Consider the following 22,278-nt stretch of genomic DNA (forward strand, 5'->3'; position numbering starts at 1 on the left):
TTACCACAACTTGTTAATCTGATGTCCATTTTGAGTAAAACTACTTGCGTCTAAAAGCTTTTCCACTACATAATTCAAATATGCAGTTATTGGATGCAGAAAAACACATTTAGAGGGTCAAAAGTATCTCACAATGGCTGTTATGAAGAAGGTTTCAAGTTTTTCACGGAGGAAGTGCAAGAATCTTGCCTCCCTGCTTGGATTGATGAAGATATGGAGAAAGAGAGGTTAGGAAGTGTTTGGTACCATGATTTAGTATCTAGAAGAATGATCAAGGCTCCTTTTCAACATGCATGAATGAAAACAACCCCCTTTGGCACCACGTAAGTAAGTCGTGGTATGAGATTTTGAAAGATAAAGAGTGCAAAAACCTTGGCTTTATGCGTGGAGAGGAAATTGATTAAGGCTTTGGCCATGAAGGGTGGTGGTTTACATCCCAAAGTCACTAAAAAAATGAAAGGAAATGGTGGGGAAGATGAGAGACACTGAGAGAGTTTGGGAGAAGGGTGTTAAAAATTGAGAGAGAGTTAATTCCTCCTTTTGCTCCTCAGTCTATGGGATATTAACAACCATTTCCAGTTGTTGTTCCCCTCCTAAGGGTAGGTTCTTACACGTTACTCACTCGTCCGCCACTGGAAACACCACTTCTCGTCTAACTTGCATGTGTAAGGCATGCCGCCAACATTCATTCTAAGTTAGGATCAAACTCTCCATGATATTCCTAGTTACATTACTTATAGCTTCCTTGTTCGTAGACAAAGCTAATTCAAAATTCTCTTTCATTCCAAGACATAACTTGTATCTATGCGCTTCATAATCGCCTGGAGTTCACTCCCATAAATATAGCCCCCCAATAGCATTTAAGCCTAAGACCTCTAAATTCAAACTAACAGACTAACACTTCCACCACTACACCACCTTCAGAGGTATATGTCATGTTTGCAAATTAAATCTAACTAAGGATTCAAAGTATTAAAAAAATTTATCTTTAAAAAAAAAATGAAACATGCATTTAGAGAGAATTTATTTTAATGAAATAAAACAAATACTTTTATCTCAAAAATTCTTTAACCAAAATCATAAAATTTTGTAAAACAAATTGAATTGCCTTTAAAAAAGAAAAAATCACACTACACACATGAACATGGAGGGAGAAAAAATGAGGATGTTACGTTAAGTGGCATGTGTAATTGATTGCATGACAAAAATAACATCGTATATAGTATAATATGTGTTTATTTTATTTTAATCCTTGATATTGTCACTGACAAATATTTTAATCTCTAAGATTATCATTTGTTAAAGTATTTTAGTTCTTGATTATTAAAATCTTTCATCTATCAATCATTCTTCTTCTTCATTCTTACCATTATCGAAAATTACCATTAATAGCCACCTTCAACACACATAAAATTTTCTAACACAAGTTAAATTTCAAGGCTTTTGATTGATAGTTGATACTTTATATCACCAATGTCAAATATAAGAAGTAGAAGTTTTTCCTTTACTTTGTAAGTGACTAGTTATTGTACATGAGAGCCATGGATTTAAAAGATTAAAGATGAGTTATTGTTAAAATCATAACATGTATCAAGGTCTTTGTTTTATATGTTTGTCTTGGGATATGTTAAGCACTTCCATGATGGGCTAATGTTGATTTGGGTGGTAGTGGGGGATTGTTATCAATGGTTGTATAGGTGCTCCTCTTAAGGCTTATGCTAAGTACTTCAAACCCTTGAGTCCCTAAAACTCTTACACGCTCACCTCCTTCTCCCCTTCACTTGGGCCTACACTTGGACTTGCCAAAGGTGATTGCCTAAAGTCAAGTTTTTCCTTTCTATTGGAGTTTCCTACATTAACATGCCAAGATCCTAATTGGTAACTACATTATATTGGTGAGAAGTTTAGAAAAGTACAAACAAATAATGTAGACATTGAAGGTGGCCCATTAGTGGTAGTTTTTAAAGATGATAAGAATGAAGAAGAAAGATAAGTAGATAAAAGGTTTTAAGAATTAGGGACTAAAATGTTTAACGGATAATAATTTTAAAAACTAAAATCTCTTGTTGCTCAAGAAATAATAAAGATACTTTAGAATGAAAGAAGCATCTAAACTTCACAATAATAATATATAAATTGATGTTTTAAAGTTAAAATTGATTATTTTTTGTTACAAAAACTTCTCTCTCCTGCAAAATATGGATTTCATTTTTTCTTAATCTCTTATCATTTTCATTTATTCAACCTGTGTAAGTAAATTCATTGGTTAGCAAAGAAACATTGTCAATTTAAATTTATTTACGAGAAACATTATCAATTTTATATTATCTTTTAATTGAGTGGTTGTTCTTATTCTTAATTTTATTTTATTTTTCCTTTTGGTTACATAAGGGGAAAACAAGAAATAATAATTCTTAATTTTTTTTATCAACTACTTTGTAATTGATGTTAAATTCATTTGCTAAATCAAAATATTGTTTAAATTTTAATAAAATGATACATTGGTGAGTAAATCAGATCATAAAGTATATGATATGGGATAGCCTAGTTGGGTCCAATTCTCAAGGTTGTTTCATGGAGTCACACCAATATTGGTATAACTCATAATTCGTGGCCTAATTAGCAATCATGCATATACATTTGGTATTTCATACACGCTTACCACAAGATCATAAATTGATCACACCTACAATAACAAGAAGACTAAAATCTTTCTCAATTATGCAACGCTTGCACACCATGTAAGCTCGCTTTCGTACCATCATTATTCATCACCTCCACCTATACATTGTATAACCAATAATATTCCACTTAATGGTGTCTGTGAACCTATTCCCTATTGTTACTCTCTGAACCTATTCCATGTAAGCAAATACTAACCTGAGCATTAGAATGTGGGCTCTTAGTTATATTAGATTACTCATCGTAATTGTTATATGTCCTAAGAATATATGTTAATTATGAAATTCGCTTTCAATTAAATGAAACAGATTACATTGCGATTTGAATTAAATTATATCAAAATGAGAATTAGGAGATTCTCACCCGACTATAAATCCATTATTTCTTCCTTATCTTGCTAATTTCTTTGAGTTAATGCACATTATATTAAATGAACCTTTAAATTAGTCCAAATAACGAATTAAGCATTTTCATTCCTAAAATTTTAAAAATCCTTTGTCAATCTCGAATTTGTAAAATGACATTCACTTTTAAATTTTATAATACAAAATTAACAGTGAAATATAAAAGATAAATAACTGTTTGCAAAATTAAAGATTACTTTTCATATTTGAAATCCGATTCTTTCGGACAAGACTCTACTGACTTCAATACAGGGTAACAAATAATGCACTTGCCAATCACCTATGACATACATTATCTGTAGCTAACATCCATCAAATTTTTATCGTCACTGCGTCAATTTAAAAATGAGACCTTTAATACCCTTTATAAATTTAAAAAATCCAATCATTGAATCACGTATATGTAAAAAAAATTTAAATTTAAATAATCTAATCGAATCAGTATGTGTGTGAGAGACTTGAGAACAGAAGAAAAAGACACGGCCCATCATGGATGGACACATTGGTCTTTCTACAAAGCAATAGATAACCTTACCCTCATTAATCACAAATTTTCACGTGTACAAATGCCGTACATCAAACTGATTTAGACCGCATTATCAAGCATCTCAACGTTGGAAAAACCGTTATATTGACAGAGACGTAAAATCCACAAAATTGTGACAAAAAATACAACTTTGGTATAACAACAAAGATGACCTGGCACTTCCAATGAAAGTATTAAATGCAATGATCGAGCACAACGGTACCTTTCCTTTAGAATCTAGTGTGGACCAAAACCCGGATGCAACGGGGAAAGCCTCATGCATTCAATTGTTACAAAAGCTATTCTGCGAGTAGAAAATTTCTTTACCTGGCTTAGACATTTCTGGTTATGTAATCACCCCATTCTGGGTGGCTGCAGTCATCCATGCCTGATCATAATTCATATTATTCAATTTTTTCATATATCATATGATAGCCAACTGGTTCTGGATACTCCATGAGCAGTAAGTCACAACATAATCTATCCTCAAGCATAATCGGATTAGCCAAGCAAGTCGCTGAACAAGTTGGGGTTCTGACTCGAGGGTGTAACGCCCATCTGCCTCACTTTTGCATCCTTTTCCAAAGAATCTTTAGCATTTGGACCCTTTACAGATTGTGACAAAGGAGTCACAATCGTTTCTCCAGTAGTACCTCTGTCAGCAGCGTTTGACAACTCTGATGAAAGATTTGCATTATCCCCACCCACAGCGATAGAATAGCCACCACTGCTACTCTGTCTACTTGCAGCAGGATCTGCATAGAGTGACATAATATCCGGTGCATTTGTAACAGCACCACCACTATGATTTGTAGTAGAACTAGTGCTTGGGTCAAGAAGCCCTTCCAATTGCTTGAATGGGTCCTCAGAGGGAGGTACAGCAGTGACAGTTGGTTCACCCAAGTCAAGCAAATCTGGAGGAGGAGATTGTTGATTAGTTTTCTCCTGAGCTACTTCACTAGGTACAACTGCAGCTTTTGATTCTTGAGTTCTGTCTGCAGGACTAGCACCAGCCTTAGGAACCTTATTGCTGGTTGAAGATCTTTTCTCAACTTTAGTTGATCCACCAAACAATGAAGCAGCAAGTTTCTGCCTTTCAGGAGGAATTTCAATCTTTTGCTTTCTTGAATCATAGTTATCACGTGCTTTTGAATTTACAGAAGTTGTAACATCCACTTGAGTCACCCCATTCACAGGGTTTTGGGAAGTATAATTTGAGGAAGATGTCGGAGATGAATAAGTTGGCCTACCCCATTTCTTTTGAACGCCATCAAGCTTTAGCTTAAGCTCTGAAGATCCTGTGTCTGAAGATGATCCCACTGATGAGATCTGGTGAGTCTCCCGAGAATACAATGCCTCAGATACAGGAACAAGGTCTGTTGAGGATGAAAGTGAAACTGAAGCAACTTTTGATGGCATTGGAGGCTTTGGAAGCTCATATGCCTCAAATCTTAGACCATGTTGTGCAGATTCATGTTGATCCTGGCTTTTGAAGTTGCTCACATTCACCATTCCAGTGCGCTCATCCTCTGGAATATAGGGCAGAGCGCCCCTTTCTAGAGACTGCTGGACATAACTATTTAGAAAAGAAAGATTCTTATCAACCTGCATAAAAGATTCAACATGTCAATAATCTTAGTCTTAGATCAGAAAAACAAGATCACTTGGTGATATGTATTGTCCAAAACCCATTAAATTACATTTTGTGAAAAAAGACAAGTTTACATTACAAATTTAAAAGAGATCCTTTGATTAATAATATTTCTAAAAATTTTATTTTTGACCTAGTTAATTGATGTAGTGTGATCCATGTAGCCAACCTCACCTAGTGGAATAAGACTTGGCTGTTGTTGTACATTACAAATTTATTATGTTGACAACTGAATGGTCAAAAAATATGTTTCATGGAAAGACAAATTAATTGAGGTTTATTACCAACAAATTCTTAATAACAACCAAGAAGGAAAAAGATCTGAGCAGAATAGATTCCGCAATCTGAAATTTGAATTAAGGTAGTAATAGCAATAGTATTTGACTACAGGAAGAAAAACACACTTGGCAAAGCAACTACAAAACAGTTAAGATGTAGACAATCTCCCAAGACCCTGATGCATCTTTTCACCAAGAGATTTACAATGACAAACGAGTTCTAGTTTTAGATTACCATCTTATATTTGGGCATACATTTCAATGTATCAGTAAATCATACATAAACACCGTGTCTTATCAGTCTGATCAGTGATAAACTTCATACTTCCCCTTGACTTTCAGATGGGGAATGCATTGCTTGATGTAATACATCAATTATAAGTTTTGTAAATAATTTTAATTAGAGCTGTCAATTCGGTGCTGTAGCCCAAAACCCACCCCACATAACCCACTACATAAGCCCATTTTTTAAAGCTCTATACTTGCAAAGTAGACTTATTTTGGCCTTAAGCCCCAATATATAAAAAAAAGTGAGTTAATGTCAAAGTTAGAGGGGAGTTAGCCCACCATTTTTTAAAAAAAAATAATTATTATTATGCTATTTATTTATTTTTTTATTAAAAGACATATGTTTGTTTATCATTTTTATTAAATTATTTTATTTAAAATTCATTAATATATATTTTAAATATAAAAAATATATTCAAAAATAAAAAATTCTATCAAATTAAATTATTTCACTTTAAAAATAAATTCTATTAAATTAAGATGAGATAAAATTTAAATTTACAAACATTTATTAATTTTTGTTAAATTCTTTATTTGCATTCATGAATTTTGTAATATTAAATATTATATGTCTACAATTTTTATGATGACAATGTTGCATTTAATTTTTTTTAACACCTTAAATTTTATTTAAATAAATCATTTCAAGCACTTTGATAATAGATGACTTAAGAAATTTAGTTAACGTTGCTTTTCGTTGTCAACTTTGCATCTCTATTATAACTTTAAAAATATTTATTGAAGATGTGATATTTATAAAATAATTTTATTAAAAAATAATAAAATATTAAAATGTGAAATTTTTTCTGATTATTACTCAAATAAAATTATAAAATAATGTGCTAAGAAATTATTTATAAAATTATATGAATAAAAAATGTTACTATGATTTAATAATTATCAATAATACATTAAAAATTAGATAAATATGTAACTTTATTTGATAATAAATTATTATATTTTATTTAATATCAATAATTCATTCAAAATATTTAATATTATACAAATTTAATTATTTTTTCATTTATTTTTTAAGCAAATTTATTTGTCTATAAGTTTATAGTTAAAAATATTATATAAAATAAATGTTTTTAATAGATTATAATTTTTTTAAAAATAGTTTGCTCATGGGTTTGCTCTAGGCAACTTAACGCTACGAGTTTTTCACATGGTGGGCTTTTTGGCCCTAGCGCACATGGGTTAGAATTAAATTAGCTAGGGTTGGCTCATTTGACAGCTTTAAGTAATCTGAATGTTTTTCTTTTCCCAACTTACATAAAAATAATTAACACAAGGAGTATAACTTCAGAATATAACATGTTATTGGCTTGCTGCCATGAACAACCATCCACCATGAATAACACAGGTCTTATGCACTACAGCAGCTAATTATGATAGGGATCATTATTAAGTGATGAGGAGCACGAATAACTTTATCTAAAAGCATAGGATGTTGTCAGAATATCCATTGGATGCAGATATATGATTTCTTAAAGAGACCTTTCTTGACTATACATTTTCCATGCACTAAATAGAAAAAAAGTGTGCAAAGCATTATACATGAACATGAGAAGAATATTATATAATACAACAGCAACAATCAACTATTGTCCCAGCTAGGCAGAATTTGGTTCATGGATCGCATCATGCTAGTACTCTCATAAATCTTTATAGACAAACATTGGTTTCTCCTATTGACCTTTAAATTCTTGACAGTTTCTCCTATTGTCGTTTGATCCTTCTTAATGGTTTCTGTTAAGATCTCAATTGCAAGGTATGGAACTTGAGTTTTATATTGGAAGTATGGGATTTTATTGTGGGGTTTATGAGACGTTGGGCTCTCCAACTAAAATGACTAGTTTTTGTGGTGTGGTTCTCCCAAGGTTCTTATCAATTTGCATTAGAGCCTTCCAACTCTCATCTGCAATCAAGAGGTGCGGGTGGTGATGCCAGCATTGCAGTGCTAGTGCACAGCCAGCCCGTGTGGGAGCCAAGGTTGCAAAGCATGGTAGGATATTCTTGAATCCTACATAGGAAGCATGAGATTCTATTGTAGGATTTATAACACTTTGGACTCTCCAACTACAATGGCTAGCTTTAGTGGTGTAGTTCCCCAAGAATTATTTGACAAAAAAAGAATACAACTCAATATTTCCAAAGTTTGAGATCTATCCTGAAAACCAACTTACACTGTAAACGGAATACCCCTAGTGTTCTCTGCCAATCTATTTATAACCTACTCTGCCCATTCTATTAGAAGTGTAACCAACAATTATTAATGATTGTCTCTCCTGCACCAACACATTGAGCTAACTTAACAAAACTGTTCCTAATCAGCTGATCAGATCTTGTTTAGTATGTTCAGTTTCTGGTACGTTGAGTTTAATATCTTGTTAACTTTCTATTCCCCAACATTTATTGCCATAACATTATAGGCCTTATTGTGCATTAGGATAAAATTAAGCACTCTTCCATTTCATCAACTTTGTTTGAACCCTATGATTTGCATGTCCCTCTATTTGTCCGTTATTTTGTATGATGCACATAGGGTACTTAATCTTTGTAACTTGAGGTATAGTATGGTTTCCAATTTTCACCTCTTAGCTAGAAAAATTATTATAATCTTAAAATAATATAACAATATACAAAAATTTACAATTACCTCAATGTCTTCGCAACTTGCATCTTGGGGCATTATTGTTTCAACAGCTTGTGCATCCAAACCAATAAGGGCTTGCAATTCATAAGCACGTTGCTGCAAATCAGTGGAGTGGGATGCTAATAATTCTTCGACCAAAGATTGACACTGCACATGAACATGAAGAAGTTACCCATATTGGCAGCACACACTCAGTCAAATTTCAGTCAAAGAAAGCAGGATCTTTTCCCTAACAGCCTAACAAAACAGTTAGTTGAGGATCTTATGGAAATAACCTTTTACAGAAAAGCATGGCTGGAATTCATAAACACAAATAACTCAAGAAAGAAGCATTTCCAAGTAATTCATAAGACATTGTGTATTTAGATTATATGATTTGTGTGTAAAACAGGTTATAATCAGACTCCTAGTTGGAGTCTTTAAGAAAAAAAAAAATTTCTTCCAAAAGTAGTCAAAACCAAACATGCTATTAATCATCATATTCTCAGTGTAACTCTATTCAGTTAAATTAACTAAACAAAACTTTAAAACTTCAGGTATCAAAATAACTGTGTAGATAACATGATTCAAGCAAATGCCAGCATTTTTAAAGTTAGACAAACTCTTAAAATGCAAAATCACTGGAGTGCAGTTTGTTTGTGTGATGACAACAATGGGTTAACATGGACATAGGAGAAGTATAGTCAAAGGCTAGATTATGCTCAATATTTCAACAACCACGTCCATCACAGGAAGAGATCCAAACTTAAAATAATTTTTCTCAGCAATTACCTCAGGTAGCATATCTACTTTCCTCCCAGCTGCTATTTCAAATGCATAAATTTTTGTCAATGCTGAAATCGCATATGCCTTCATATAAACGAACTAGTTAGTCCCAATTTAAACTTGTTTAAGCAGGAAGATTTAAGAAATTGATATATTAGAGCAGGATAGAGGATTAAAAAGAGGTCACAAAACTAACAAGATAAACATTAATAATTGAATGATCTAGCAAAAGTCATGCAGAAAATGTATCATCGGCATTCAACAACCAAACAAAAATTATTGCAAGAATAAGGATAAGTCATACTATGATAGATTCCTAATCTGCAACACATCTCATCGCCCCCTTAACTAAAAATCAAGAATACAAATGGGAAATAGATAGCAATAATGTAGACAAACCCATAACAAAAGGGTCTATACTAGGCGGATTAGGCAAAATGGGCCTGTTAATAATGGGCCCAACCCAAATGTTTTAGTTAGATGAGGGGCCTATAAAATGTATTGGTCCCAATATGTAGAGGGGAGGAGAGAATTATTGGAATGTCAGGAAAGAAATAGTGCCTCTGGAACTGCACTGGACTAGGGAGATCATTTGTCTGTGTTCTACTTATGCAATAAATAGAGTTTCTTGCCAGAACCTCAATCTTTCTTGAATAATAATCACCTTTTACCTCAATTCTTAGTACTAGTCTATCAGAAACGAGGTAAAAAGAATGTTAACAACATACTCTTTATCATTGGTTCAATCTCTAGAGAGTCAAAGTATTTACCTCATAAATAGGTCATTTTCTAAGGATTAAGATAATAAAACAATATTACAGCATGTCTTAAAAGGACAGTTAAGAGTATTATTAGCATTCCTCAATGTAGAATACCATTACAACAATCAGATTTCATTACAAAAGAATTATACACCTGTGGTCTTTTTCATAAGACACCATCAAGATGGTTATCGTGGTCCTTATCCTTAATAAATGGCATTTTACAATTCATATGACACATTTTTTCTACTACTTATCTGTAATGAATGGAAATGGTAGGAACCAGAAATTAAGAATAGCAAAGGAAGGAGAACAATTTTCAAATTAAAATATTGATAATAGGATTAAGTTTAATGGTATTAAATGAAGGTTATCAAATCAGTATTCAAATAGTGAATCGGAAGGCCTACTTTCTGAATTTCAAATCAAACCTTATCATGAATCAAAAATAGCATAAATAGCTAACAAAAACAAATAAAAGCATAAATCCATGCTAAACAGAAATTTATTAGGAGCATTTTAACATAAAGAAACATCTAAAACAGGTGTATTAGCATTTTGGAGTCAGCAGAAAGAAGGGACCACTGAACTGCACCAATAGTGGAAGAGAGAGTAGAATAAGCGACAAAATAGACTGCTGGAACAGAAGCAAGGAGACATCACATGTTTGGACAGAATGTCAGAATCACACAATTTAGCCACAGAACTGCAATTTCATGGTGTGATTCATCTGATTCATATGCGATACACACAATTCATGGTGTAGTTCAGGAACAAAAATGATACATAGCACAATTTGTATTGCTGCTGCTCTATATCATACTAAATTGCGTGAATCAATCACAATTTATGCAATACTAATAATAATGGATACAATTGGCATGTTGTATGATTTTAAAACCTCAAGAAAAGAAATCAACTTTAAATACCTTTATTAGTTTGTGTAATTTAGTTCAAGATACCTCATAAAATAGACCAAGTAATTTATTGTTCTACGCATTTGCATAGAAATAGAGCAACTGGAATCCCTCCAATGAGATCAATATAGCAATTAAACTTTTAGAAATAATAATTACAGATAAAAGGTTGTAAGTTAGAGTGAGTTAAGGAGGATATGATTTGTAATTTGCATTATAATGGGGCCATTATTTGAGATAAGTTAAGAATCTGATAAAAACTTAGTATCTTTATTGGAAAACAGGGAAAGAACTCTATAATACACACTGCAGAACTTCGCGGGTCTGCACCTCCCAATGACAAAAGGTCCTAATTTTCTGTCACATGGTATTCCTCTCTAATCTCCACTCTTATTTATAGGCAAAATGCCTTATCCAAACAAACTCAATAATGCAACTAACTAATGGGTAACTAAGTAATTTATTTTAACTAATTGCTAATGGGGGTTAACTAACAAAATCACTCTACCACTAATATAGAGAACAAAACTCATGTATCAAGAGTGCCAAAACAATAAAATCCTTCTCTTTTCTATAGTTTTTTCCCTCTAACAAAGTGGTATCAAGAACATGAGTTCAATCGAGAGTGTCGAGAGATAATAAGTAATGACTTAAATATGTTTCAATTTTGTTACGATAATTGGTTTAAATGCATGAAGACCTTGATAGGTTGTCAAGATGTTTAGCAGGTTGTAGAGAAAACCAATACTTAACACAGATGAGGCTACTTTGCCACAAAATGAGGTGGTTCAACAAAGTTAAAGAAGAAGGATCAAGCATTTTCCTTTATCCATCAAATCAAGGCATAGATAAAGCATGTTTGAGTAGGTATTTATCAAAACCACTTACAAAGAACCTTGGAAAATTTTGAAGGCCGACCTTAAAAGTGTTAACAAGGTTAAGAAGGTGCATCCTAAACTCTGTTTGTCGAGTTTGAAACTTTGAATATGAATGACTATAGGTCCATTTCAAATTTGACAATAAGGTGATGGTTGATGTAAATCAATTAAAGTGATATGAAGAAAAAGTACAAGATGTTCATATAGTAGAAAAAAATCTTCACTCTTTAACACAAATTTGATCATGTGGTTTGTGTTATTGAAAAGTCAAAGAATTCAGACTCAATTTCCATGGACTAATTGATGGGTTTAATTCAAGCTTATGAGAAGTAATTGGAGGTCAAAGAAGATGAAAAGACAAGAAAAGCTTTTAGAACATGTCCTTTAAGTAAAAGCCTCTTTGAACGAAATTTAGAGGAAAAGTAAGTCAAAGAAGAGGATGTGGTCATGGCCAAAGAAAGGAAGATTAGTAGATCGTGATAATTTTGACAATACTGAAGAGCCATCAATTCACTAGAGGTTGTACAAGAGGAAGAGGTAGAGATTATTATGATAAGACAAATGAAATGAATGATGATAAATCTTATATTGAATGTTTCAATTATCACAATTATGGTCATTATTATTGGAGCATATAACCAATGTTGAAGAGGAGGAATTTATTACTTTGACACTTAATATATGGGTATGGTCGTCTATTTATACTATCAGTAGAGTGACCATTAACCTATCTCAAATAATTATCCCATTATAAATACTAAAATCCTAGTGGTTACAAACCAGGAATTACAACCCTTAACTAGGGAATTATAACTCTTAATTCACTAACTTAAAATCATTCATTTTTGTAACTCATGCAACCTTTTATTTTTCAATTATTATTTTTAACATCCCTCCTTAAAAAATTCTAAAAGATTAGTAAAATATTTGCAATATGGTCTTGTGTCTTAACATATTTTTTCTTTATACGAAGACTCAAGTCAAAACTGTGTCGCTGGTATTTTCACGAAGCCCTTCAAATTGAAAGATTTTTGAAGACTGAGAACAAGACTTGGTATATAAATGAAGTTTTTTAGAATTTGCTAACTAAAGGGGTTAAAAATAATAAATAAATAGTTGTATGAGTTACAAAAATGAAGGGCTGTGAATTAATGTGAGTTAAAGGTCATAATTCGTTAAGGACTATAATTATTGACTTTTCACCACTAAGCATTTAGTATTACAATGTGACAGTTATTTGAGATAATTCTACCACTAGCATAAATAGAGGACCATACTCATGTATAAAAGTATGCCAAAGTAATAAAATCCTCCCCTCTTTTATAGTTCTCTTCTTTCTTCCCTAACTGAAATAGTTAGGATCTACCTATCAATATAGCTTATTACATGCTCACCCAACTCTATCAGAGAGGGGATAATGCCTGTCATGGCATTTATTTTTATTGTTAAATAAATATATACCTGATTCTTGAGAATGTATTAGTTGAAGAGAAACAGAAAAGGTCCAGCCAAGGGATGGGGTTAAGGCATGAGCAAAATATTAACAATCCTGATGAAAACTTCTAAACAGAACTGCGATGAAGCTTTCAGCTAGAATGGAAAGTTAAATTATGCCTCAAACATAATTAGTCCCATTATGCCTAATTTCAAATTGATAGCATGATACTTTGATATTGATATCAATGAGAGCAACCACAAAACAGATAAAAATTATCAACTTATATTCTAAATCTCTCAATAGAAAGGACATATTAACTTTTACATATTCTCCTTATCAGTACAAAGTAAGATTTCACTAGTATAAAACAAAATAATTGGTTGGCATTAGATAAATACCTTAACAGTTTCATCATTTGAATATGCCTCTGCAATGTCACATAACTTCCCAGTGACATATGAAGCAGAATACTTTCCATCAGCTGTGCCATATTCCCCCAGAACCCAACATATTACCTGAAATCAGTACTACACATTATGCTACAAGACAGATCTGACTTCTTGAAAAGTAGAACAAAGTGAGGAAACATAAAACCTAAGAAGGATAGAAAGTACTTGAAGAAACACTGATGGAAGCTTTGGCTCCCCAATGATGCGCAAATATGACTCAACCTACATCTCAGAAAACAGCTTCTGCTCAATAACATATTTATGCACAAGAACAATTCAGTAGTGGACATATAATAAATAAACTTGTGCAATTATCAAAATAACACACCGCAGATGATCTCAACTGACTATCTGCAGCATCATCGTCCTCTCCAAATCCTTCACCAATCAATCGCATTAAATTATGTGCAACCTTAATATTCACAAGATCTCCAGCATGCTCAAAAACTTTATTCATGGTCTGTGTAATTGAAGAACAAGGCATTATCGGTAATCAATGAATGTCAAAAATAAATATGGCAAAATCAAGAGCATATATCCAATTACCTGTATAAACCAATGATTACTTGGTGCAAATTGCTCAGCAAGTTCTACACATCGAGATGCTATATCAGTTTTATAATGATCATCAATTATGCTAATCATGTAATCAATCATACGGTCAACAATCACTTCCACATTGGAAGACTTTGTCATTTTGTAAAGTAGTTCAAAAGTTTTTCGCTTCAGAGTATCATCAGGGTCCTGCACCAAACAAATTGAATTTTAGTTTTAATTGCAAATATTGGGGTGAGCTTAAAATATTGAAATATTACTCCAAAACCTAACAGAAGTGTGTGTGTGAAGCGGGGGGGCGTTCTAAGAACCAGTTGAGATTGTGATAAGGATTCTGAAATTTAAATTATGTATTGAATTGGCTCAGTTGAGCAGAATTTACAGCAATGGAAAGTGAGCTCTCAAGTGGCTCAACACCGTAAGTCTGAAATCATTTCCAAGATGCCCATTCCCCTCTGTAATCCCCTTATTTAAACTGTTATGTTTCCTAAAATCATGCTCCTAACTACTGTAACAGAAAATAACAAAAGGTAACAGAAAATAATAACAATAGGAAATAAGATAAATCCTAAACTACTCAAAACAGAACATAACAACCTATTTCCTAATTCCTCTCCTATAGTCTTGCCGCTTGTAAGCTTTCAAGCCTTCGGGAAACTTGTCTCTAACAGATTGATCACTAGTTCTCAGAAGCAAGATACAGTTGCGAAGTTTCACAAACCCAATCAAACAAAATCTGGTTGAGTTCACACATAGGTGGTACTGGTGAGTAAGAAAACACCATGTTTAACTGTTTAACCATTTGCAGAATAGAATAGATAAATAGGTAGATAAAGGGATATTCAGTTAATAATTAAACACAAGGTGGATCCATTTTGTTATTGTATATAATTATCATTTATGTGTACAGATTGTTTTTATATATTTTAAATAGGTGTAAATGTTAGATTAATTAGTTGTAATCCTTACATATCAGTTTAGGAATTAGCCTACCTAGAAATAAGCATATCCCTTTAATTTAGCTTAAATATCAGTCTTATTGTTTGTATATTGATCTATATATTGAATGGAAACTAGAAACATGACAGGCAAGTCATTCAGCCATATTTTTGATATGGTATCAAGAGCCTAAATTTTGGGTGGGGTGTTCGTGTCTTTTTTTTCTGAGCCTTGGTTTTCTTGTTCTTTATTCTCTTAGGGGTTTTCTTGTTTGTCAAGGTATTTTTTTTTTTCATTCATTACTTTGTAATAGCTGGTAATACACCTGAATTTTGTGTCAAATTTACTGGAAAAAATTATGCAACTTGGGAATTTCAATTTCAATTATTTGTTACTGGGAAGGAGTTATGGGGACATATAGATGGCACTGTCCCAGCCCCCACAGATGCTACAGAGTTGGCTCAATGAAAATTTAAGGGTGCTCGGGTTATGTCATGGCTTATAATGTCATGTGATCTTCAGATTGTTTTTCATTTACATTCACACAAAACTGCCAAAACGATGTGGGACTACTTGAAGAAGGTTTATAATCAAACAAATTCAGCTAGAAGATTTCAGTTGGAGTGCGAAATTGCTAACTACTCTCAAGGAAACTTGTCTATTCAGGAATATTTTTCTGGATTTCAAAATTTATGGGCTGAATTTTCTGATATTGTTTGTGCTACTGTTTCCACAACTTCTCTTTCTGATATATTGGCTGTTCATGAAGTTAGCAAACGTGATAAGTTTCTGATGAAGCTTCGACCGGATTTTGAGAATATTAGTTCTCATTTGATGAATCGTCATCCTTCTCCTACCTTGGATGATTGCTTTAGTGAGTTGATTCGTGAAGAACAACGTCTCTTTACTCAAGCCTCTTTTGATCAAGACAAGTTGACTGCTGCACCTCTAGCCTTTTTGGCTCAAAGAAGAGATAAAGGTAGGGATATGAGTAAAGTTCAATGTTATAGTTGTAAGAATTATGGTCACATTGCTACACAATGTACCAAAAAATTCTACAATTATTGCAAAAAGCCAGGACACATTCTCAAAAAGTGTTCAATTCGGTCTCAAAATCGCCAGCCTATTGCCTACCAAGCCACTATAGGAAATTCATCTTCTGGTCAAATTACAAATAGAACCTCACCTCCTTCTGTAATCAATAATAGTGCTGAAACCACCGTTCTTACTGCTGACATGGTGCAACAAATGATTATTTCTGCTTTCTCTGCTTTGGGGCTTCAAGGTAATCGAAAATCATCATCTAATTCTTGACTTATTGATTCTGCAGCCTCAAACCATATGATTAGCTCAGAAAATTATCTGCAAAATGTTCGCCCATACAATGGTTCCAAACAAATCCAGGTCGCTAATGGACACACTATACTCATTACTGCTGTTGGAGATATCACTCCAATTTTGAACAATGCCTTTGTATCCCCTGAACTTTCTAATAATCTCATTTCAGTTGGATAATTAGTGGAAAATAATTGTGATGTACATTTTTCTCTTGATGGATGTTGTGTGCAGGATCTGGTGTCGGGGACAGTGATCGCGAAGGGACCTAAAGTTGGACGTTTGTTTCCTATGCAATTTTCTATTCCTTATCATATGGCATTTTCTACTCGTGTTAATAAAAGTGAAGTATGGCATAGGCGGTTGGGACATCCCAATTTTGTCATTTTGTCTCGTTCGTTGAATTCTGGTTGTTTGAGAAACACTAAACCCGTGTCTTTTGATTGTTCTACATGTAAACTGGGAAAAAGTAAAATACTTCCGTTTCCAATAATTGGTAGTCGTGCAGAACATTGTTTTGATATTATTCATAGTGATGTATGGGGGATAACACCTGTTATTTCTCATGCCAACTATAAATATTTTGTGACATTTATTGATGACTACAGCCGGTTTACTTGGATTTATTCGCTCTAAATCTGAGTTTCTCTCTATTTTTCAGACTTTTCTTACATATATTGACACTCAATTCTCTACAGTTATTAAGGTACTTCGATCTGATTCTGGTGGCGAGTACATGTCTAATGCACTACATGATTTTTTGAATAAAAAAGGTATTCTCTCTCAACGTTCTTGTCCATACACACCCCAGCAGAATGGAGTGGCGGAACAGAAAAATTGTCATCTCTTAAATGTGGTTCGTACTTTGTTGCTTGAATCTTCTATTCCACATAGTTTTTGGGTAGAAGCTTTATCTACTGCAGTTTATCTCATTAATCATTTACCCTCCCAAACATTGAATTTTGACACAGCATATTTTCGTCTTTATCATAGTCATCCGTCCTACCAACATCTGCATACTTTTGGTTGTGTTTGTTTTGTTCATTTGCCACCTCACGAACGTCATAAGCTTTCTGCTCAATCTGTTAAATGTGCATTTATGGGATATAGTGCTAATCACAAAGATTTTGTTTACTATGATCCTAATTCAAAAAAACTACGCGTTTCTCGAAATGTTGTTTTCTTTGAAAATCAATTTTTCTTCCCAACTCATGTTCATTCATCACCTGAGTTTATTACTCTTCCGAATTTTGATGACATGATATCTCATATAAATCGATTCAAGCCTGGATTGGTGTACACACGACGTCCTCCTTCATCACTGTCCCCTTCTGATCAAGACCTGCAATCTACTGCTGCTCCACTAGTTTTGAGATGATCCGACCGAGTTTCTCGTCCTCTGGATAAGTACAGTTCTTATCATACATCATATACTGCTGCTTGGACTTCTATTTCAATTCCATCTTCTTACTCACAGACAGCTTCTAATGAGTGTTGGCAGCGAGCAATGCAAGAGGAACTTCGTGCTCTTCAAGAAAATCAAACTTGGGACATTGTTCAGTGTCCACCTCATATTAAGCCCATTGGGTGTAAATGGGTTTACTCAGTCAAACTTCGTTCCGATGGGACTCTGGATTGCTATAAAGCTAGGTTGGTTGCTCTTGGAAATTGACAAGAGTATGGGGTTGACATTTGCTCCTGTGGCAAAAATGACTACTGTTCGCACCATTATTGCCATTGCTGCCTCACAAGGATGGCCTCTATCAACTAGATGTCAAAAATGCTTTTCTCCATGGTGATTTCAAAGAAGATATATACATGAAGCCACCTCCTGGTATGTTTTCCTCTTCTACTAAGGAGGTTTGTAAGTTGAATCGCTCTCTTTATGTCTTAAAACAAGCACCGCGAGCATGGTTTCAAAAGTTTCGCTCCACATTGCTAAAGTTTCAGCTTGTGCAAAGCCCATATGACTCCTTGTTCCTTCATAAGACTTCTAGTGGAATTATTCTACTTCTAGTATATGTAGATGATATTGTTATCATTGGGACAGATCCTTTATTGATTACACAACTTCAGCAACATCTTCACGATTCCTTTCATATGAAGAATCTTGGCAATCTTACTTATTTTTTGGGGCTGGAAGTTCACACTAGTCCATCTAGCATATTCTTACACCAGCATAAATACACTCAGGATTTGATTTCTTTGGCTGGTCTTCAAGATTCTTCATCTGTTGATACTCCTCTAGAGGTAAATGTTAAGTACCATGCTGACGAGGGAGATCTCCTTCCTGATCCTTTATTGTATCGACAATTAGTAGGCAGCTTGAATTACTATTACTAGGCCTGATATCTCCTTTGCTGTACAACAAGTTAGTCAATTTATGCATTCTACAAGACATTTGCATTTGGTTGCTGTTCGTCGCATCATTAGATATCTACGAGGTTCTAATTCTCGTGGTCTATTTTTTTCCACTGGGTCTCCCCTACGACTTATTGCTTTTAGCAATGCTGATTGGGCCAGTTGTCCCAATACTCATCGCTCTACTACTGGTTGGTGCATGTTTCTTGGAGACTCCTTGATATCTTGGAAAAGTAAGAAGCAAGATCGTGTCTCCAAATCATCTATTGAATCTGAATATCGTGCAATGTCTGCTGCATGCTCGAAAATCACTTGGCTTCGAGGATTGTTGACCGAACTTGGTTTTCCTCAAGCTGAACCCACTCCTCTTCATGCTGAACAAGTGCCATTCAACTTGCTGCTAATCCAATTTACCATGAGCGCACAAAGCACATTGAAGTGGATTGTCATTATATTTGGGAAGCTGTAGACACTCAAATCATTTCTCTTCCTCATGTTTCCACAAGTTTACAAATAGTAGATGTTTTAACCAAGTCTCTCACAAGACAACGTCATCAATTTCTTGTTAGCAAATTGATGCTTCTTGATCAACCAGCATCAATTTGAGGGGGATGTTATTGTATATAATTATCATTTATGTGTACAGATTATTTTTATATACTTTAAATAGGTGTAAATGCTAGATAGATTAGTTGTAATCCTTACATATCAGTTTAGGAATTAGCCTACCTAGAAATAAGCATATCCCTTTAATTTAGCCTAAATATTAGTCTTATTATTTGTATATTAATCTATATATTGAATGAAAACTAGAAACATGACAGGCAGGTCATTCAGCCATATTTTTTATACATTTAACACATTATAATTAGGATGATTCTCATCAGACAATCCAGGTAGAGACACATCTGACAAGTATTAATTTATCGTCCTACTAAGTTTGTTGCCAAGCTCTTCAAAATGTATTTCTAAGATGCGACATTGGCATGTTTTCACATTCTGACCATGTTCATACACATCCTCCAAACATTAATTTATCCACTAGCTGAATTTTTTAGTATATTCTCAGAATTTCCTAATGATGTTCAGAGAATGTAAGTTAATTAATTTCATAGCTTTGTTCAATGCACAAGTTCAATGTCAATGCAAACAAGTGCTCATATCCCAACAAAGGTCAACATTACATATAACCATCCCAAATGCTTATTACTGGAAACTGGATTTCTTCCAGTAATGTAAGAACCATGACATAAGTGACTATACCCGCACCTAACAGAAACATCACATGTTCGTTGCATTTGCTCGATGAATTCTGTCACCAGATAGTTATTCGTCATGCTTATAACAGAGAGATATTCATTATTATTTCCCATATAACATACACACTCAAAGAAAAAATCTGTTCTCCTCCTAGCTAAAATCAACCTAAACGGGGAACGAACTGACAATAATTTTATAAGACCAAAAACAAAACAATTAATTCATCTTAACTCTTAGCAATCAAGACAAAGATCCTCACCTCTAAGCAGTCAATGACGGCCAGTTGATGCTGTTCTGCAATATGCGGACTTGTCTTAATGAGCCGACCAAGGGCGTCAATGCCCATGTACTTGAGATTATGACTGTCACTCTGCCAGCATAACATTAACACACATGTAACACCAAACACCCCAATGCCATAACATAACCTTTAAACACAATTCACTTCCACCAACACCAAAAACAAACCTTCAAAAACCTCGCAATGACGTCCGCAGCGGCTTCCAACAACTTAGCACTTGGATATATCGAAGAGACACAGCATATGCACTCATAAAGAATAGCATTCCCTATATTACTAGACGAATCGCCCTTCCTAATTATATCGCCAATAACAGTATACATATGTTCGCTCGAATGCTTGTCACCACTCCCCAATAAGGCGAGTATTTTGAGCAACTTAATCTGCACAAGTTGTCAAAATCAGAAGGAAAATCAATTCAAAGCAAAATGAAAATGAAAGAAAACGAAAATGGCGCGATCGCAACAGATAACGGACCTGAATGAACGGCGCTGGCATCTGGTGATAGTCATAGCTCTTAGGCAACCTGTGTTCGGCGACCTGTTTGAGAATGCTAACGAAGCTAACTGCGAGGTCCTTATAAGCGTTAGGGTCAACGTTTATGAGGTCAAAGAGAGGGTACAGAGTGGCACCCATGACGCCAGCGTCGTTATCACACAACCGTTTGCGGAAATTGGAGAGTAAATGGGAAACGGAGGAAGGGGATTTGTGGTGGAAGCGATAGAGAGCCATAACGGCTTTTTTCCTAACGGCGTCTTTGGGGTGGGAGAGAAGGTCGATGACTGAAGGGAGCACGGCGGGGATGGTTTCCTCGTTAATGAGCTTGCAAACGGCATTAAGAGCGGCACAAACGACGAGGTAGTTATCAGATTTGAGGTCTTTTTGGATGGTGTTGACGATGAGGATGATGAGGTCGTGGTCTTCATTGAGGAAGAGAGTGAGGGCTAAGTAACCGGTGCGTTTCGAGAGGAGGTTGTCGTGGTGGGTCATTTTGACGGCGTGGATGTAACCAAATGATGCGTCGTGGCCGAGCATCTCAACGTACAGAAGGCGGATGATGTACTCCTTCATCTTCCGTTTTGGGATGTCGGGTTCGACGATGCGTCGTTTGAGGGTTTCAATTTCACGGAGCACGATGCGGTCCTCTTCGGCCTTGGATCGGGCTTCCCCGATGGATTTGACGAGTTCGAGAAACTCTTTTGATTGACCGAAGCCTCCTTGGGATCCCATGGCGAGTTCACGCCCTATCGTCTTCAGTTGCTCCATCTAGTTTCTGTGGTTTGGGGATCGGGATCGGGATAGGAAGAGAGTTCGGGGGTGGATCTGGAGTGAGATGAGAGCGACTAAGAGAGAAACCTGTTTGGGAATTGTGAGGGTTGATGCGATGCGATACGTGTGGAGTGTGAAGAAGACAAGAACAAGCGAGTAGACACCCTCGTCTCGGCTGGAAACAAAGAGAGAGAGAGAGAGAGCAAATACAGTGACTTCCTCACCTGACTCGGCCGCTGGGAACCTGAAATCAAACAGACTAAAACTCCAACTTTTGTTCTTTTACTGATAAAAAAACAGAAAAAAAAAAAATTATCTAAGTAAAGTGATAAATTGATAATGTGGTTTTCTTTTCTTTCTTTCTTTTTTTATGTTAATGCACGTAATAAGAATTGATTGATAATAAAATTTTATTAAAATAATGCATTAAAAATTATATTTTCTTATCAAAGAAGTATAATGTGATTTTAGATATTGATGTAAATTATTTTCATAATTTTGATGCTAAATTAACATATTTGATGAAGATAAAAACACTATGAAAACGTTAACACTTGTTAAG

General features: G+C 34.4%; 1 protein-coding gene across 2 annotated transcripts; it reads right to left on the minus strand.

The window, feature by feature from the left end:
• Positions 1–3,478: 3,478 nt before the first annotated feature.
• LOC113857642 (AP-4 complex subunit epsilon-like) lies at positions 3,479–21,989 on the minus strand. 2 transcript variants are annotated; one of them, XM_027489733.1, is made up of 10 exons: positions 20,925–21,989; positions 20,615–20,830; positions 20,406–20,516; positions 14,243–14,440; positions 14,025–14,156; positions 13,862–13,918; positions 13,646–13,762; positions 9,260–9,337; positions 8,492–8,635; positions 3,479–5,217 (listed from the first exon to the last, which is right to left on the minus strand). In XM_027489733.1, the coding sequence occupies exons 1-10, from the start codon at positions 21,711–21,713 to the stop codon at positions 4,114–4,116; spliced, it is 2,946 nt and encodes a 981-aa protein (XP_027345534.1). In that variant the 5' UTR covers positions 21,714–21,989; the 3' UTR covers positions 3,479–4,113. The 2 variants fall into 2 exon arrangements, with proteins under 2 accessions (XP_027345534.1, XP_027345535.1); XM_027489734.1 differs by lacking the exon at positions 14,243–14,440 and having other exon boundaries at positions 3,598–5,217.
• Positions 21,990–22,278: the final 289 nt, after the last annotated feature.

This window comes from Abrus precatorius, unplaced genomic scaffold, assembly GCF_003935025.1.
Source record: "Abrus precatorius isolate BTA unplaced genomic scaffold, Abrus_2018 Scaffold2, whole genome shotgun sequence".
NCBI classification, from domain to species: Eukaryota; Viridiplantae; Streptophyta; class Magnoliopsida; order Fabales; family Fabaceae; genus Abrus; species Abrus precatorius.